The sequence below is a fragment of the Felis catus genome, chromosome D2 (genome assembly GCF_018350175.1).
Source record: "Felis catus isolate Fca126 chromosome D2, F.catus_Fca126_mat1.0, whole genome shotgun sequence".
Taxonomy (NCBI): domain Eukaryota; kingdom Metazoa; phylum Chordata; class Mammalia; order Carnivora; family Felidae; genus Felis; species Felis catus.
The window spans coordinates 16673996-16691540 of NC_058378.1; the positions used below are offsets into that span (position 1 = coordinate 16673996).

General features: G+C 45.5%; 1 protein-coding gene across 11 annotated transcripts in view; it reads right to left on the minus strand.

Moving 5' to 3' along the window:
• The window catches only part of DISC1 (DISC1 scaffold protein), a 369472-nt gene that overhangs the window by 224886 nt on the left and 127041 nt on the right, over positions 1 to 17545 (minus strand). For 9 of the 11 annotated variants that reach the window (XM_019813074.3, XM_045039941.1, XM_003993922.5 and 6 more), the window contains 2 exons: positions 6771 to 6825; positions 1983 to 2085 (listed from right to left, as the gene is read on the minus strand). In XM_019813074.3, coding sequence (XP_019668633.3) covers positions 1983 to 2085; positions 6771 to 6825 — 158 coding nt within the window. Of the gene's footprint in view, positions 1 to 1982; positions 2086 to 5599; positions 5938 to 6770; positions 6826 to 17545 lie in introns of those variants that run through there. The other 2 variants (XM_045039945.1, XM_045039946.1) reach the window with 2 other exon arrangements.

Here is a 17545-nt window from a genome sequence, read left to right on the forward strand (position 1 = left end):
TTCTAAAAAGAGATTACTCACATTTGAAAGAGGGATATCTCTGCCGCCTGAATGATACATCTCCTCCCTTGGGCTTAATAGAGACACATCCACCTGTATTCCTCAGGAAGATATATGGATTAAGAAAGGCAAAAACACTAACTCAGAAGCAAGATTGTGTTCAATCTTCTTTTTTTTCTCTTAGCAAATGGGGCCATAATTCCAAGTAAATGGCATGTGAAGCTGTTAAGAGCCAAGCCCCACATTCACATTTCGATGTTGCGCTGGTTGTAAATAATACGCCTGACTGCATCAGGAACCAAATTGCTCGTTAACTGCCAACATTAGTTGTTTAATGATCTGAATACCAGAAGATGCCAATTATTGTATTCCTTCTTAAAATGCCATTTAAAACCCATACATGTAATTATTATACCTTTTCGTTAAATTTTTATGATTCTTCTGAATCTGCTGAGCTGGAGGCTCACTCAACCTATAAAACTCAGAGAATACTTGAAGGATGTCATTATGTAACTAGATTAAAACTCCATTTGTCGGGGCACCTGGGTGGCTCTGTCGGCTAAGCATCTGACTTCGGCTCAGGTCATGATCTTGCGGTTCATGAGTTCAAGCCCCGTGTCAGGCTCTTCGTTGACAGCTCAGAGCCTGGAGCCTGCTTCAGATTCTGTCTCCCTCTCTCTCTACCCCTCCCCTGCTCATGCTCTGTCTCCGTCTCTCTCTCTCAAAAGTAAGTAAACATAAAAAAATTAATAAAAAAAAAACCTCCATTTGTCACACCTGAACTTGAGTCCCTGCTCTGCCACCACTGAGCTGACTGAGTGAACTTAACCAACAGATACACCCTCAACCTCCTGATCTGTTCACTGGGACCTCAGTATCTCTCCCACCTACCTCACACAGCTGTTGTGAACATAGAATAAAATAACAGCACACAGGAGGGGTGCCGGGGTGGTTCAGTCAGTTAAGGGTCTGACTCTTGGTTTCAGCTCAGGTCATGATCTCACGGTTTCATGAGTGTGAGCCCCAAGTCGGGTTCTGAGCTGACAGCATGGAGCCTGAGTGGGATTCCCTGTCTCCCTCTCTCTCTGTCCCTCCCTCACTCATGCTATCTCTGTCTCTGTCAAAATAAATAAATAAACTTAAAAAAATATATAGAGGAACGTTTAAAAGCATTCTTCAAATGACAGGGTAAGATACTATTTTCAGAGACTTGTGTTTTCGACCTACTAATTAATGGGAAAATATATTCCTAATAACCACCAGATTAAGGAGGGATTATGATCCACTGAGAATCCTCCAGAAATCTAATATCTCTGACTAGTATGTTGAATGAGTACATCACCTTGTCTCATGTCATCGTTTTCTCTTCCTATAGGAAGGGGCTGACCACATCCAACAAGCTTCATGGAGCCTCTGCAGCTACATAATGCTGTACAAACATCTGCTAGAATTATATGGCATGAGGATTAACTCTAGTCTCTCAACTCATAAAGAAACAGAAACTGGGAAGTCCAAAACATGGTACCTACACTGATAACTTATCTTTTATTATATGTGCCTATGTAGTTTTATTTTCTTAAGTTTATTTATTTTGAGAGAAAAAGAGACAGCATGAGTGGGGGAGAGGCAGAGAGAAGGGAGAGAGAGAGAATCCCAAGCAGGTTCTGTCCACACTGTCAGCACAGAGCCCCGTGTGGGGCTCGAACTCATGAACCCGTGAGATCATGACCTGAGCCGAAATCAAGGTCGGATGCTTAACCGACTGAGCCACCCCGGTGCCCCTGTGTAGATGCAGTTTTAAGAGTCTTATCCATCCCTTTACAAGATGGCCGTGGTGCCCATTTACTCCATGAGTTTTAGTGAAACTTCCCACAAAAGCTCTGAAATGTCCAAGTCTGATATGGGTTATGGGTAGGAGGTTACTGGAGGACAGAGCCCGGGCTCCGTTCAGCTGCTTCAGTGTCTGCACCGTGTTCAGTTACCTGATACGGCTAGCATTTTGGCTTCAAGCAGCGCCGGCAGTTGGATTTCAATATCATTTACTCTCTTCCTGAGAGTGCTGCAGATTCTCTCGCTCATACACACCTAGAAGGAGAGAAATGGCCATGAACCATCGTTTACTCAGGAAAAACTCAGAAAGCAATGGAGCAGCCGGCCAGAGGCTTCTGCGTCTGCAAGTAATTAAGAGGGGTGGTAAAGAGTGACTGAAGGAGAGTTCTTTAAAAGCAAGCAACGTAAACAGAAAGAAGTAAAAGAGGAAAGAAGGGAGGAGGGAAGACGGAAGGAAGGGAGGGGGGAGGACTAAATGAAGTGGGCATCGGGGGCACACTTCAAGCATTAGGTCCCATACCTTCACCACATCTAAACGCAAAAATGACAAGAGTTAACGCACCAAAGCGCAACCACAAACCACAATAACCTCACCACTCTGCCCACTCCCTCCTCAGGGTTACTCCCGCCTGAAATACTCTTGACCCAGCTGACTTAGCCCACTCACACCCTTCCGGCCTCTGCTCACACACTGCCTGGGAAGAAAGGCCCGGCTGATGAGCCATGTACGATGGCAACCCCCTCAACCCTCCCATCTTCACCCTGCATGATGGTTTTCCATAGTGACTTCTCCAGCTGACGCTATTTGTTTCTGTTCCTCAGTTTTTCTAGAATCTCTGTCCCCTAGGATGCAAGCTCTCTGTGAGCAGGGACTTTGCTCTGTGTCTGGTACACAGTAAACAGTAAGTAAAGATGCACAGCAATTGAGATCAAGGGCAGAGCGGCAGGCTAATTACTAGTAGATGTTGTCTAATGAAACTTTAAGGGCAGATAGTTGCTGGCAAGTCATATTTGAAAAATAGACAAGGAGACCTCAATGAGCTCTATAAGTTTTATTATGTATTTTTCCAGGATGCTCCAAACACTTCCTATGTTCTTTCTTTGCTCTTTCAAAAATAGCAAAAATGTTAAATCTCACATTCCTTTTCCAAATGTCTTAGGTTATCTTTTACTTTCTTTGAAACTGAAATATCACATTTCTTTTCTTTATCTAAAGCAAAACCCCAGGACGCCGGAGTGGCTGAGTCAGTTAAGCATCTGACTTCGGCTCAGGTCGTGATCTCATGGTTCATGAGTTCGAGCCCCGTGTCAGGCTCTGTGCTGATAGCTCAGAGCCTGGAGACTTCTTCAGATTCTGTGTCTCCCTCTCTCTCTGCCCCTCCCCTGCTCACACTCTGTCTCTCTCTCTCTCTCAAAATAAATAAACATTAAAAAAATAAAAAGCAAAAACTCCATATTCAATTGATATCTACACTCAGATAAGTGAGTTACCTAGAAAAACATCCAGTTCAACAAAAGCACACAGTTCAGTTGAATAACAATGAACATGTGTACAGAGACATTTTGGGTGTTCCACAAAGGATGTTACCTAGAAACGTCCCCCTCTTCTTGCTAAAAATCTGATTCCATTCAAAGACTAAAATTAACCCACCTGGGTTCACAGAGCCCAGAGAAAATACAAAATTTAATTTCCCCAGAAGAATCTAGATCTTGCTAGATACCATCGACTTTAATTGTTGTGCTTATCTTAGACTTAAATTGAAATTATTTTTGGAATCAAAGCAGACCTCACCCATCCTGCCTAAAACATTATACTATTTCTTTCATGGCCTTAAATATGTTCTTTTCCATAAGCAGCTGTAATTTCCCAGATCTCTTTATAAAACTCATTCTCTGATGAAGGCGACGGCATGGTGGCCTCCACACCACAGCTGGAATCAGCGGGGATGAGCGTCCCCATGTCCCAAGTGATTAATTCCTAGACCCTCACGGTGGTCCTGACATTTGTCAGGAAGTCAGAACTGGTTGTTAAAAAGAAGATGCTCTGGATTCCTCCTCCCAGCACCCAGTCTCAGGTTGGCCCAGTGCCCGACGATGGCTCATCCCTTTCCATCCATCTAAGAATGTCATCGGAGGTCTGAGAACACTGCTGTTAAGTCCGTAACATGTGCCATAATTCTTATGTCTCATCCAAAGTCCGTCCAGTCTTTCTGATTTTGGTAACAGTTTCTGTTAATTATAATTGGGCCAGTTTCTCCTTTGTTGAGCAAACCTATCCTTCAAGCTGTCACTATTAATATGAAACAGCTTCTCTAAATCTTATTAAATTGCAATGTACCTTCTTTCAGGCACTGCTGGATGTAATCGAATATCTACCAATCTCCAGCTATTCCATTTATTTCCGACTATTTCTTCCATCTCATTTATCCTTTAATTACCTGGTGTGGGTAACCGTTAGAGTCAAAGGAATGTAATGAATGAAGGAAGGCCCCGTCTCTCTTTGGGGGAGGAATCAAAACAATATCAGGTGTATGTGTCTAACATACTGAAGGAAGAAAACTGGGCCAAGCTGCAATTTTTACCTCAAGGTCGTGAGTCAGTCGAGTCCAGAGTGCAAAGTTGTTTTTTTGTGTGACTGAGCAGTTTTGTTTCAATTCAGTGTGGACTCATCTATGCCCCCCCACACACACACACAATCATGGCTGTGTGCACGTACATACCCACCTATACACACATACACGCCCCGGAAAATCTGCATCTCCTTTTAATTTCCAGATAAAATTGGACCCTGAGGAACTCATTACCAAATAGAGCTTTCAGATTTACACTTTAAAATCTTAGATATGAATTCCTTAATCTTATGGAAAAGCAAGGGAATTATAAGTTTTTTTGTAAGTGCGTGAGAGCAAGTATGCAAACAAAGCCAATCACTTTCAGCATTTGGGCAAATCCAAGAGCTTTCACAGTAGCTGGAGATTATCAACAAATCCCACTATCCTGTGCATATGTCAATATGTGTGTGCACAGTATAAAATGTCCCGTAAAACACACTCATACATAAACACCATGTGTATTTTGTCATTGGCACACCTGCATGCTCACTGCTGGGGCAGGGACTCATTCAGATTACACACAGCATGTTCCAATACTCAATAAGCCCAAACACTAGAGTGATTCCACCTTTTAATTCTGGGCAAAAATTAGGATGCACCTGGGGCGCCTAGGTGGCTCAGTCGGTTGAGCGTCTAACTCTTGATTTCAGCTCAGGTCAAGATCCCAGCATCATGGGATCGAGTCCTGAACTGAGCTCCGCACTGAGTGTGGAGCCTGCTGAAGATCCTCTCTCTCTCTCTCCCCCTCTGCCCCTTTCCCCCACTAGTGCTTGCTCTCTCGCTCTCTAATTAATTAATTAATTAAAAGAAATTAGGATGCACCTGATAAATGGCACATATTTACATCAGAAAATCCAGGAGAAGGAATCCTCCTACCCCCTGCCCCGTGCAGGAAGCTGGGGCCTCTCCTCACCTCCCCAGTGGCTCCCCCTGGAGGTCACTTGGCAAACATCCATAGAACATGAACACTAGTCGGCAACATCACCGAAACATACAAGGTACGCCCTCTAGCACTTTCCCTGCTGCTTCACATGACAACGTGGGTAAACCGAGCCAGTCTCCCTTGAGCAGGAAAGAAGGTCTCTCAGCACATATAGTATGAGAACACATGATAAAAGCCCTTTACCAGAGTCCTACCAGGGGGATCCACCTCCTGGCGTGGCTCCCCACAAAGCAGTGCCTCAAATCTCATCTTGCTCTTCTCCAGGCAAACCTTCTGGCAGCACATAACCACCCATCAAACCACTGCTGTGTGATTTTGTAGCAAAACCATTTCATGGTTTTTGGTTTGGTTTTAGTTTTGGATTTTTTTTTTTTGTTGTATTTTTGTTTGTTTGCTTGGTTGCTTGGTTGGTTTCTGGAAACAGACATAAAAACTGAAAAAAAGAGAGCCAGAATAATCGTGGACACTTCTGCCGACAACACAGCCCCAGTCTCGGCTCAGCTGTGGTGATCTGTGAGCCCCTTGGTAGGTCTTCCTGACCTCCCCTGGCCACTGAAAATGAAAAAAAAAAAAAACATTTCTTCCAGGACAGTGGATTCTCATCTGCTTTGCTCTTGGCTCTGAAACCCATTCTTTTTACATCCTGGTCATCTCATAACCACCCCTGGCTCCCAGACTTAACACAAATAATTAACAATTCCTACCCAGTTCTGTGCCACACATGTAGTAGTTCACAGAGTAATTGATCCTTCTCGGTCACATATAACTATCTCTGCAGGGAAGGATTCTGTTTTGTAAACTGTGGTTACCCTAACTGACCACGACATTGACTATTTAATTGACTGTGTGCTCCCAGGGAATAATGCAGGAGTATGCTCTCTCCACACCAACTGAGGGCCTGATATGAAGTATACGTGGCAGTGAAAATGGGCAAAATGACTCTGAAGTCAACTTAAAAAGTTTAGAACACAAACACCTACTACGTCTTTTCCAAACTTGTTTGTGCAGATCCCTGAACCCTGTCCTCCTGGAAGAAAAGCAATTGATTTCTTGGATTACTCCCATCCCCAAAGCCTCTTCATGCAAAAGCATTTGAGAGTACCCAGAAGCACTCATTTCTGTTCCCTAACACTGACAGTTCCTGGTGAAGCAAAGGCCAAACCAATCAATCGCTGGGGGACCACAAGCCAGGACCCCCACCACGGAGCAGCCCTCGCTCCCGGCTGTTTGGCCTCATCACCTGGCCTGTAGGATGGCTTTGTAAAGTCTACACTTCTTGTGGAGCCATCAGCTGGACACAGAATTTCATGTGAGCTAGATATCACATAAGTTAAAAAGATAACTTCAGAGACTTCTTTAGAAAGTGGGCATAGAAAGGTACTTACCTTAGCGGTGAGTTCCTTCAGTGACAAGTTGAGGGTTTTTATCCGTTCCCGGAGGCTGGAAGAATTAGAAAGAAGACATTGGTCTTCTTGGGATCATAGTTCAATACCACCAAATATAGGAACACGGTGAAACAGTGAACCTTCCATCAGCCCAAAGGCTCAACAACAGTGGGAAACATGATGCCAGATTGGTTCCATTTGACTGGGGAATTAACATGTTGCTAGGAAGCAGGTTTCTCCTCCCTAATTACGCTGTACTTTGGCTAGTACTAAAATCTGTTATTTCCATAGTGCACATCTCCATACTGCATAGATAGGGTGAAGGAACAACCCAGATGTGCTCCTCCTAGCAGGAAAGAATGAAAATGTACACAGGATGGTCTACACAGGGTAGCATTTCACAGGCAGTAATCAAATATGATTTACTCAGCTACACGGTGCAATCCAACAACTATGCACAGAGCACTGTGTTTAGCAGTGAGGTGGAACATATAGGAGATACGTGTATTTAAAGGACATCTGACATAGGTTATCCTCACTCTCTTTAGGCTTATCCCTTCTTCTTTTTTCTCCTAAGCACTATCCACCTTGACACTTCTGTTATTCAGGTAATTTCTCTCTACCCCCACGGGAATATAAATTCCACCACCGCAGCAACTGTCAGTTGGGTTCACACCCATATCCTCAGTGCTTAAAACAATTCCTGCAGCGTATAAGCAGGCATTCATTTGAGACCTGCAGAATGAATAAATGAAGGAATGAATGAAACTAAGTATCAGACCTTATTTCCAATGTTGTTACCAAAAGAGAGGAAGTACACCCAGACAATCAACTCCAGTATAAAACAAGATGAAAAATTACTATTGAAAATAGAAATCCAGTGTTAGGGGGCGCCTGGGTGGCTCAGTCGGTTAAGCATCCGGCTTCAGGTCAGATCATGATCTTGCCATTCTGAATTCAAACCCTACATCCGGCTCTGGGCTGACAGCTCAGAGTCTGGAGCCTGTTTCAGATTCTGTGTCTCCCTCTCTCTTTGCCCCTCCCCTGCTCACTCTCTCTCTCTCTCTCTCAAAAATAAACTAAGAAAAAAAGAAAGAAATTAAGAAAGAAAGGGAGAAAGAAAGAAAGAAAGAAAGAAAGAAAGAAAGAAAGAAATCCAGTAGGATCAAACTGTTACGTAAAGACTGTCGCAGGCAGATACCATCTCCAAGGGCACAGTGGAGACAGTAAGTTAGGTAGCGATTTAGGAAAACAAGTGATTAGGTGGAAAGCTTCCTGGAAGAGGCAGAAAGTGAACTGGGCCTCAGGGGGAAAAGGGAAGGATGAAACTCCAGGGAAAAGATGAGGCCAGCTGGACCATACGGTTCACAGAGGTGAACTGTGATGGATGAGAAGGGGAGAGACTGTTTCTAAAGGGAGGGAGGAGGGGCAAGGACAGAAGGGGAGAAGTCTGTCTGCATCTGAAATGTGTGCTTACTCGTTTCAGAAAATAAGTGGGGGAAACGCTAATGTTTGTTTAATCTCAGTGGTGGGTAAATGAGGGTATGTTACGTTTTCCAATGTGTTTAGAATATTTACAGTCAAAACAACCCTTAAAGGAATATCAGGGACTGGGTCTAGTCAATACTGAAGGCCGGGCGAAGGAGTTCTGAGCTTTATTCCACAGGCAGTGGGAAATTACTCCAGTTTTGAGCGGGAGAGCAATAAGAAAGAAATGGGGCTTTTCAGGAAAATTAATTGGGCAGCACTGTGAGAGGGGGTTTGGAGGGAACACTGAACGGGACAAACCAGGCAGGCACCTTCAGCAGAAACCTAGCTGTGAAGCCGAAGCGGGGGCACAGAGCATGGAAGTCAGGAAGGAAAGGAAGGCCTGGAACCTTTCATTAGGTTGATGCTGAAAAGTGTAAGCTCTGGAGCTTTTTGCTCATCATTCATTCATTCATTCATTCACATACTCATTAATTCTTTCAATATCTACTGGGCTCCTAGTAAGTTAGGAACTTGGAGCATAAAGACATGGTTCCTGCCCTCAACAGCTCACTGCTTCTCAACAGTAGCCAAAAAAGAAAAAGAAAAAGAAAAAAATTAAAGAAAAGAAAGTTACAGGTACTAGAAGAGCAAAATGGTGAGCTGCAAAAGTGAGAAGGTCAGGTTTCCTGGGGTGTGTGGGGGGCGGGGGGGTGGCGTTCGAAACAGCTGCTGCAGCAGGGGTTGCAAACGATGACAGGCAGGTTGCCAGTCTGCCTGCCTGCTGCTGTTCTTCGGCTGTAAGAACTGGTTTTGAAAATTGTCACCTCCACCATCTGTGACTTCTCAGTACAAGCAAGTTAGTGCCCACTGCAAATGCCCTAGAACTGGGGCAGGCCCATTCTAAACAAGTCGTCCCCACTTTAGACCTCCATCCAGCAGAGGAGGGGCGCCCAGGCCAGCCGGGGTCGGAGGAGAGCTGACAAACAGCAGGGCACCAGGAAGCAGAGTTTTCTGAATCCAGGAGTCACGATGTGACAAAAATCGGTGTGGGAACGGTGGGAAGGCGCATGTGGAATCCTCCCTGGAGAATTCTAGCCGGCTGGATGGGGACTGGCTCTTCTGAAGGGAGGTAAGTTTGGGTGGCATGCTAACGCAGAGGGCAGGGAGAAGATGCCCCTTGAGATGCTGGGGAGAGAAGGGCAGAGGGTGCCAAAGATGTGCCTGGACCGATTCTGCCTGATTCCAGAGGCAGCACCAGCTTCCTGCTGCTAATGTCTGTTGTCTGAACTTCCAACCTGCCGAGGGCGGAGATGCACTTTCCCTCTCCAGGCTCATGGGAGCCCATTCAACTAATAACTTTTCAGCAAACGGCTCACCACAAAATTGATGCTGCGTGAGCATTTAATAGTATTTTATAAGGAGGTGTTCCCAGCCACACACACAGACCAGTTCATGCATTAACAATGAAGACAGATAGGTATCGGGTCCACCTGCTGACCCTGAAAATGTAGCTAACCAAGAGGCAGTGCCTTTAGCTACTGCTCAATAGGTCAAGCACTAGCCTTCCAGGGGTTGACACAGTTCGTTGGTCTTGGCTCAGCTCTGGTCCTATCCCAGAAAGAAGATGAGTCTCCTCTCAAATATCCATGTTAGAGCAGGGAGGCAGTGATGCGGATAATTGAATGCATTGTTTCATATTTGATTTGATTTATATTTAATTTATTTAATTTATGCTGTATTGCTTTTTGCAGTAGATTTACCTCCCTAATTATGTTTTGCTCAGGCTAATATTAACATTGGTTGCATCCCTGGGGATGAACGCAATGAAATGAAAGCAATGGGGGGGACAGAAGAATATGAATAATCTACACACCAGGCTAGTGGTTTTCAAGCTATTTTTAGTAGCAGAACTCTTTCCAACAAATGTTACATAGAACCATAATATATAAAATACGCAACAGGAGATCCGTTCTGATTGAGGGTGGGTGTCTGGCCTGGGGTACAAACGATGTCACAATGACCCCACACACTTAGTGTTCTACCATCACACTGTGGCCCCTGAGCCAGGATTCCAGGAGCAGGAATTCAAATTGAAAACCACCAAATTAGAGAAGTTAAATGTTTGCAAAGAAGAGTTACATGTACCTCAATGATTAAAACTCATCCCCATGTTTGTTTCAAGCTTGTATACTGTTAATGACATTAAGAACTGTCTTCTCAGATCCAATTACACTGTATCCTAGAAGCACATATACCGTCTCCACAAACAAACAACGTTTTAACAAACACACGAGACCTCACTTACTCAAATGTATCTTTTGTTCAAAGCAGCCATGCTAGGAATAGGAATGTCAAACATTTATTGAGCGCTTACTACGTACCAGGCACTTCTCCATATTCCTCACACACATGAGCATTTTAAATTCTCACAACTCCGTGAAGTAGGTACTATAACATCTACATTTTCAGACAAGAAAACTCAAAGAGAGATGTAAGTACCTTTCCCAGGGTTAACCAGCTGGTAAATGGGTCAATGATGACCCAAGCAGTTCCGCTGTCTATTCTCCTGACCGCTAGCTAACTTAACCCGTACCACCTCTCCTGGAAGCCGCTGTACTTATTCAAACATGCTCTCATTGTCCAGACTGGCGTTTAGAATCCTACTTTATTATTTTTTTTATTTTTTTAATGTTTATTATTTATTTTTGAGAGAGAGACAGAGCACGAGTGGGGAAGGTGCAGAGAGAGAGGGAGACACAGAATCTGAAGCAGGTTCCAGGCTCTGAGCTGTCAGCACAGAGCCCGATGCTGGGCTCGAACCCACAAACTATGAGATCATGACCTGAACCGAAGCCGGGTGCTTAACTCACTGAGCCCCTAGAATCCTATTTCAGAATTACGTTAAATTGACAATACAATCAATATCATAATTTGTGAATGCACATTATTCTTCACTCACAAACTGGTGTTTAAATCAAATGACCAAAATTCACCTTCAACACATGAAGCCTCAGAAAAATCAAGACTGCTGGCAAGAATGTGCTGCAGAGAAAGCACATCAGGGGCAGATGGGTCCGGAGCTAGTGGTGGCAAAGGGAAATCGAGGGCAAGGAGGTCAGTTTTGAGTGGACTGTGTTCCCTGCACCCCAACTCATTAGTTGGTGTCCTCATCACGGACTTTATTTAGACACATGGTCTTTACAGAGGCGATCAAGTTAAAGCAAGGTCATTAGGGTGGGCCCTAATCCAGCATGCCTGGTGTCCTTATGAAAAGGGAGAATTCAGATACAGACAGACACACACAGAGAGGTGACCATGTGAAGACACAGGGAGAAGACAGCCATCAAAAAGTCAAGGAGAGAGGCCTCACAAGAAACTAAGACTGCCGACACCTTGATCTTAGACTTCTAGCTTCCAGAATAGTGAGACAGTGGATTTTGGTTATTTAACCTGCCCAGTGTGTGTCATACCTTGTTAAAGTCGCCCAAGCAACCTAACACAGGCGGGATTTTCAATTTTCAACTGAAATTAACACACAATTAATCACATGTATTATTAAGATCATACATACTGGGTCCAACATGAAGAAAGTCACTTCCTTATGTAGCAGCAGGCAGACAGCAGACAACATGATATCTCTTTTGCTTCAGATTAACAAATGGTTTCATGCTCTTTTTTTAGTAAGTTTTAAAAAAATTTTAATGTTTATTTTTTTAATTTTTTAATGTTTATTTATTTATTTTAATATTATTTATTTTTGACAGACAGAGTGTGAGTGGGGGAGGAGGAGAGAGAGAGAGAGGGAGACACAGAATCTGAAGCAGGCTCCAGGCTCTGAGCTGTCAGCACAGAGCCCAATGTGGGGCTCGAACCCGGGAACCGCGAGATCATGACTGGAGCCGAAGTCGGATGCTCAACCGACTGAACCACCCAGGGTGCTCCAGTATTTATTTATTTTTGAAAGAGACAACAAGAGAGAGAAAGAGAGAGTGGGGAAGGGGCAGAGAGAGAGGGAGACACAGAATCCGAAGCAGGCTCCAGGCTCCCAACTGTCCGCACAGAGCCCGACGTGGGGCTCAAACCCAGGAACTGCAATATCATAACCAGAGCCAAAGTCGACGCTTAACCGACTGAGCCACCCAGGCACCCCAAGATGGTTTCATTTTCAACCCACCCAAGTGGCAGACCGAGAGAGGTTACAGCAACAGACATATGCAGGATGTGAATGTTCTCATTGGTAGCGTGGGAACTACGGGTTTGAGGGGCAGCCATAAGAAAATTTCACATAAGAATGCCTTTGATTTAAAAAAAAAAAAAATGATTAGGAGACCACTGGGTTAGTACAGGAGCTCACAAATAAATGCCTGAGCTTCAGGTTAGGGATCAAAAGGGGCTCCCTGAAACACTCCTGCAATATCACGGGAATGCTACTGCTGGTGTCAAAAATATCAGTAATAAAAAATTAGTTTGGGGAGAGACAGATTGCTTTTCAGCAATAACTAGAAGGGGAAAGGGAATGGGAGTCAATCGTGGTAACTAATCTAAACAGTACAAGCCAAGACTGGTCAAGGGCCAGGAGGAGGCATGTGCGGGACACCCTCAGCCCAGTAATCTGGGTTCGATGACTCAGGGTGAGAAACAGTTCTAAGGAAGAGCCACCTGTGCCGCTGCCACTCTGGCCCGTGGACACCGCCTCTGAAATGCCACAAAGGCCTGTGAACTGGTCCCCACTCCGCCCTCACCACTGATCAGCTCAGATCCTGCTCCCGTACACCCAGGGAAAGCCGAGGACCAACGTAGCCGCCTGCCATCAAATCTCTGACCACCTCTCCCACAAGGTCCACTTCGCTGGCTCTGCCCCGCCACAGAGGACTGACAGCTCCTCCAGTCTGCCCTGGTGGGGGGGGGGGGGGGCAGGCCCCTCTGTCTGGACGCTCCCGCTGCCCCCTTCCATCTTAACCCCTCAGTGAGCCCAGCCTGACTACTCCATGTCAGATTGCAAATTCACATCCCCTCCTGTTTCCTCCTCAACAACAGCATTCACTACCTCCTAACCCACTGTGCGGTCTACTTAGTTATTATGTTTATTGTTTCTGCCTTCTCCCACTAGAAAGAAAGCTGCACAGGCGCAATGATCTTCTGTGGATGGCACATAGTGGGCGCTCGATATCTGCTCCCTGGGTGCTAATCACCTTCTTGTCTTCTTCCTAAGGAATACAGTAGTCCCTGCCTTGTTTGTGGTCCACCTTCCACGGTTCTAGTCACCAGTGGTCAACCAGTCTGGAAGCAGGTGACGCTCCTTCTGAGGTCTCGTCAGAAGGTCAATAGTACACTAACTGCTACGTCACAACACCTCCATCACCCGCCTCACTTCATCCCATCACGGAGGCATGTTTTCATGTCACGTCATCACAAGAAGGGGTGAGTGTAGTACAAGAAGATATTCTGAGAGAAAGACCATGTACACATAACTTTTATCACAATACATGGTATAATTGTTCCATTTTATTATTAGTTATTGCTATTCATTATTAGTTATTGTTGTTAATTTATAACTTAAACTTTATCATAGGTATGTATGTAGAGGAAAAAACACAATATATGTGGGGCTCAGTGATACCCACGGTCTCAGGCATCCACTGGGTGTCTTGGAACGCATCCCCATGGATAAGGGGGGCTGTGGTAGGTGAGGCCTCGTGGGAACCCTCACCTCTCTCAGAGGCAACGTCAAAGCAGGATGGTGGGAGGTTCTACCTCTGTCCTCACTTCCACTACAGTCCCATCATCAGTGAAGATTAAAGGCCATGACTGATCTTGACCGTCCTGCTGTAGGTGGAGCTTTATATGAGGAAGAAGAGGTTTAAAACCCAGCGTCTAGGAGCACCTGGGTGGCTCAGTCGGTTGGGTGTCTGACTTCAGCTCAGGCCATGATCTCGCGGTTTGTGAGTTCGAGCCCAGCGTTGGGCTCTGTGCTGACAGCTTGGAGCCTGGAGCCTGCTTTGGATTCTGTGTCTCCCTCTCTCTCTGTCCCTCCCCCACTCATGCTCATTCTCTCGGTCTCTCTCTCAAAAATAAATAAACGTTAAAAAAAACTGGGGCGCCTGGGTGGCTCAGTCAGTTGAACGTCCAACTTCAGCTCAGGTCATGATTTCACAGTTCATGGGTTCGGGCCTCACGTCGGGCTCTGGGCTGACAGCTCAGAGCCTGGAGCCTGCTTCAGATTCTGTGTCTCCCTCTCTCTCTGTCCCTCCTCCGTTCATGCTCATTCTCTCTCTCTCTCTCTCTCTCTCTCTCTCTCTCTCTCTCTCTCAAAAATAAATAAACATTAAAAAAAATGGGGCGCCTGGGTGGCTCAGTCGGTTGAACGTCCGACTTTGGCTCAGGTCATGATCTCCCGGCTCGTGGGTTCAAGCCCCATGTTGGGCTCTGTGCTGACAGCTCAGAGCCTGGAACCTGCTTTGGATTCTGTGTCTCCCGCTCTCTCTCTCTGCCCCTCCCCCACTTGTGCTCTGTCTCTGTCTATCAAAAATAAATGTAAAAAAAAAATTTTTAAACCCAGCATCTGTTCGTTAAGATCTCCATCTCTTAGAGGGGCGCCTGGGTGGCGCAGTCGGTTAAGCGTCCGACTTCAGCCAGGTCACGATCTCGCGGCCCGTGAGTTCGAGCCCCGCGTCAGGCTCTGGGCTGATGGCTCAGAGCCTGGAGCCTGTTTCCGATTCTGTGTCTCCCTCTCTCTCTGCCCCTCCCCCGTTCATGCTCTGTCTCTCTCTGTCCCAAAAATAAATAAATGTTGAAAAAAAATTAAAAAAAAAAAAAAAAAAGATCTCCATCTCTTAGAACTTTTCCTAAATTCCATCTCTTAGAACTCTTGCTCTGTTTGACTTGTATCTTTTGGATAGTTTCTTTTTATCAACTGTGTATGGGCTGTACAGTTTTCCAAAAAATTCATATCTTGAAGTCCTAACCCCCACCCCCCCCCCCCACCACACACACACATCTCAGAATGTGACCTTATTTGCAAATAGGATCATTGCAAATGTACTTAGTTAAGAGGAGCCTGTTAGGGGGGGCCCTGCTCCACTATAACTGGTATCCTTATAAAAAGGGGAAATTTGGACTCAAAAACACATACAGGAGGACAGTAGGGAGAGACACAGGAGAAGAACATCACCTACAAGCCAAGGAGAGAGACTTGGAACAGATCCTCCCCTCAAGGCCCTCAATAGGGCCAGCCCTGCCCATACCTTGATCTTGGACACCTAAGCACATAAATGTCTCTGTTTAAGCCACCCACCTGCGGTCCTTTGTTACAGCAGCCCTAACACACTCATGCACACTGGCATAGGGAGGGGGACGTGTGGAGAGCCAGAAGGCTGGAAGGACAGACCAGGGCTGTGCAAAGGGCACCCAGAGGTCTCAGCCTGGAGCTTGTCTCCAGCCAATGCAAATGAGTCCTCTCTGCGGCCGAGCTGCCAAGGCCAGAGGTTCACTCTGTAAAGCTCGGAGTGACAGTGCAGACAGCATCTTGCTCATCTTATTCAGAAGACCTATCGCCACATTAGGTATCTATTTGCTTAAAGAATCCCACCCCATAGTCAAAGAGCAGCCAACCACAGTTCACTCACTATTTCTCCAGACTTAGGGAGGCATATCTCAAAAGCCTTTTAAAGAAACTTGAAGCTGCACCCTCTCTTAGTAATACTTTCAATAATTCCCGTAGATCCAGACATCAGAGGGCCCTGCCCTGATCCTCTCTACTCCTGGAGGGAAGCATCCACAAGGCCAAAGGTACTTGCCCTTCCAGAACTGGGCCAGGCAGCCAAGACCAGAAGTGCCTTCCAGAAGAGCCTTGAGCCTGCTTCCTGCCAGGGTGTCTTCTCAAGGTGGAGCATGGCACAGGGGACACACCTATAGGCCCAAGCAGTGGTCATGCGGTGGCTACTTCGAAGGTATGGATATTTCTTGGACATGCAGGCCGAGTATCCACATGTAAAACCCATCAGAATCCCAGGGTGGAAAGATAGGGTCAGGGGGGCGTTCCCTTGGTCCCTCTTCCTCTGGGCCACAAACGTCAGGCAGGCTTGGATGAACTCCTATGTGTTCGTGTCTTAGAGAAACTACCTCTCACTTTATGTGATATTCCTTTATTCTTTCTGCTTCCTCCTGTCGTCACCACCCCTGGCACCAGCCGTGGCCCTACATGTTAGACTCACACTCAGGATGCCAAGCACATACCGGCCCCAAACATGAGCCTTTCAACCACAAACCCCATCCCTACTCTTATCTGACCCTTGCTGACTACAAGAATACTAATGATGCTCTGAGAATTCCACCACCCCACTAACTCTCTGCGAGACTTTGCACGAGTCACTTTTTTCTGGAGCTCTATTTCCTTTACCTGCAAAGCGAGAAAGTTGAGCCAAGTTATTTCTGAGAAACTATCTGAGATTCTTTTACTGTTCTGCCTTTCAATATTCTCTTACCAACATTATTTTGTCTGCAGAGAGCCAGAGAGTCTAAAAGACACAGAGGTTATATAAAGTGCCAGAGGACGTTAGTGACAGAGGCAGAAATAGAGGCCAGACATCTGTCATTTTTCAAAGCAAGGCACGGTTTTTCAGCCCTCAGAACAGAGTTGTGCAGAAAATCTGCCGCCTATTGGCAGTCACCTGTCCATCGCTTTGCATGTGTATACGTGGCCTGATGCTGAAGCTCCATTTTAGCAAAAAGCTCTGGGAAAGGAGGATTATCAATTTCATCTCTGAACAGCCTTCTCCCTGACCTCCTTTCTCTCTCCCCGTTCGCAATTCTATCCCTTGTGTCTTGTTTAATAAAAATAAGTTAAAGAATGAGAGATTGTTACTAAGGCAAGTTAGAAATGACATAAAGGGCAAAATGACAGCCACCCTCGCAAAGGCATTACTCGGGTCTTGAATTAAAAAAAAAAAAAAAAAGTGCAGGAATCCGTTGACATTAACAACCTTGCCAATTACTGCTCTGTCCTCTAACCTTCTGTCGGGGGCAAGTGGTTAAGGAAATGACAGCAAAAACAGCTTTAGGAAATGCAAGATTTTATCTCCTTGGCCTTTTCCTTCTTTGGACCCTTCTTGCCTCACGGTTGATAATGTCACATGTCATCAGTGGGACATACCCAGGGCACAGACCAAAAAAAAAAAAAAAAAAAAAAAAAAAAAATGCCAAGAATTCCTCCAGGCTTCAGATGATCTCGGGAAGGCACGATAGGGCACATGTACTCATCAGGAGCAAGCCATTCTTTAAGTCTGTAAAAGCTATGGAGACCTGGA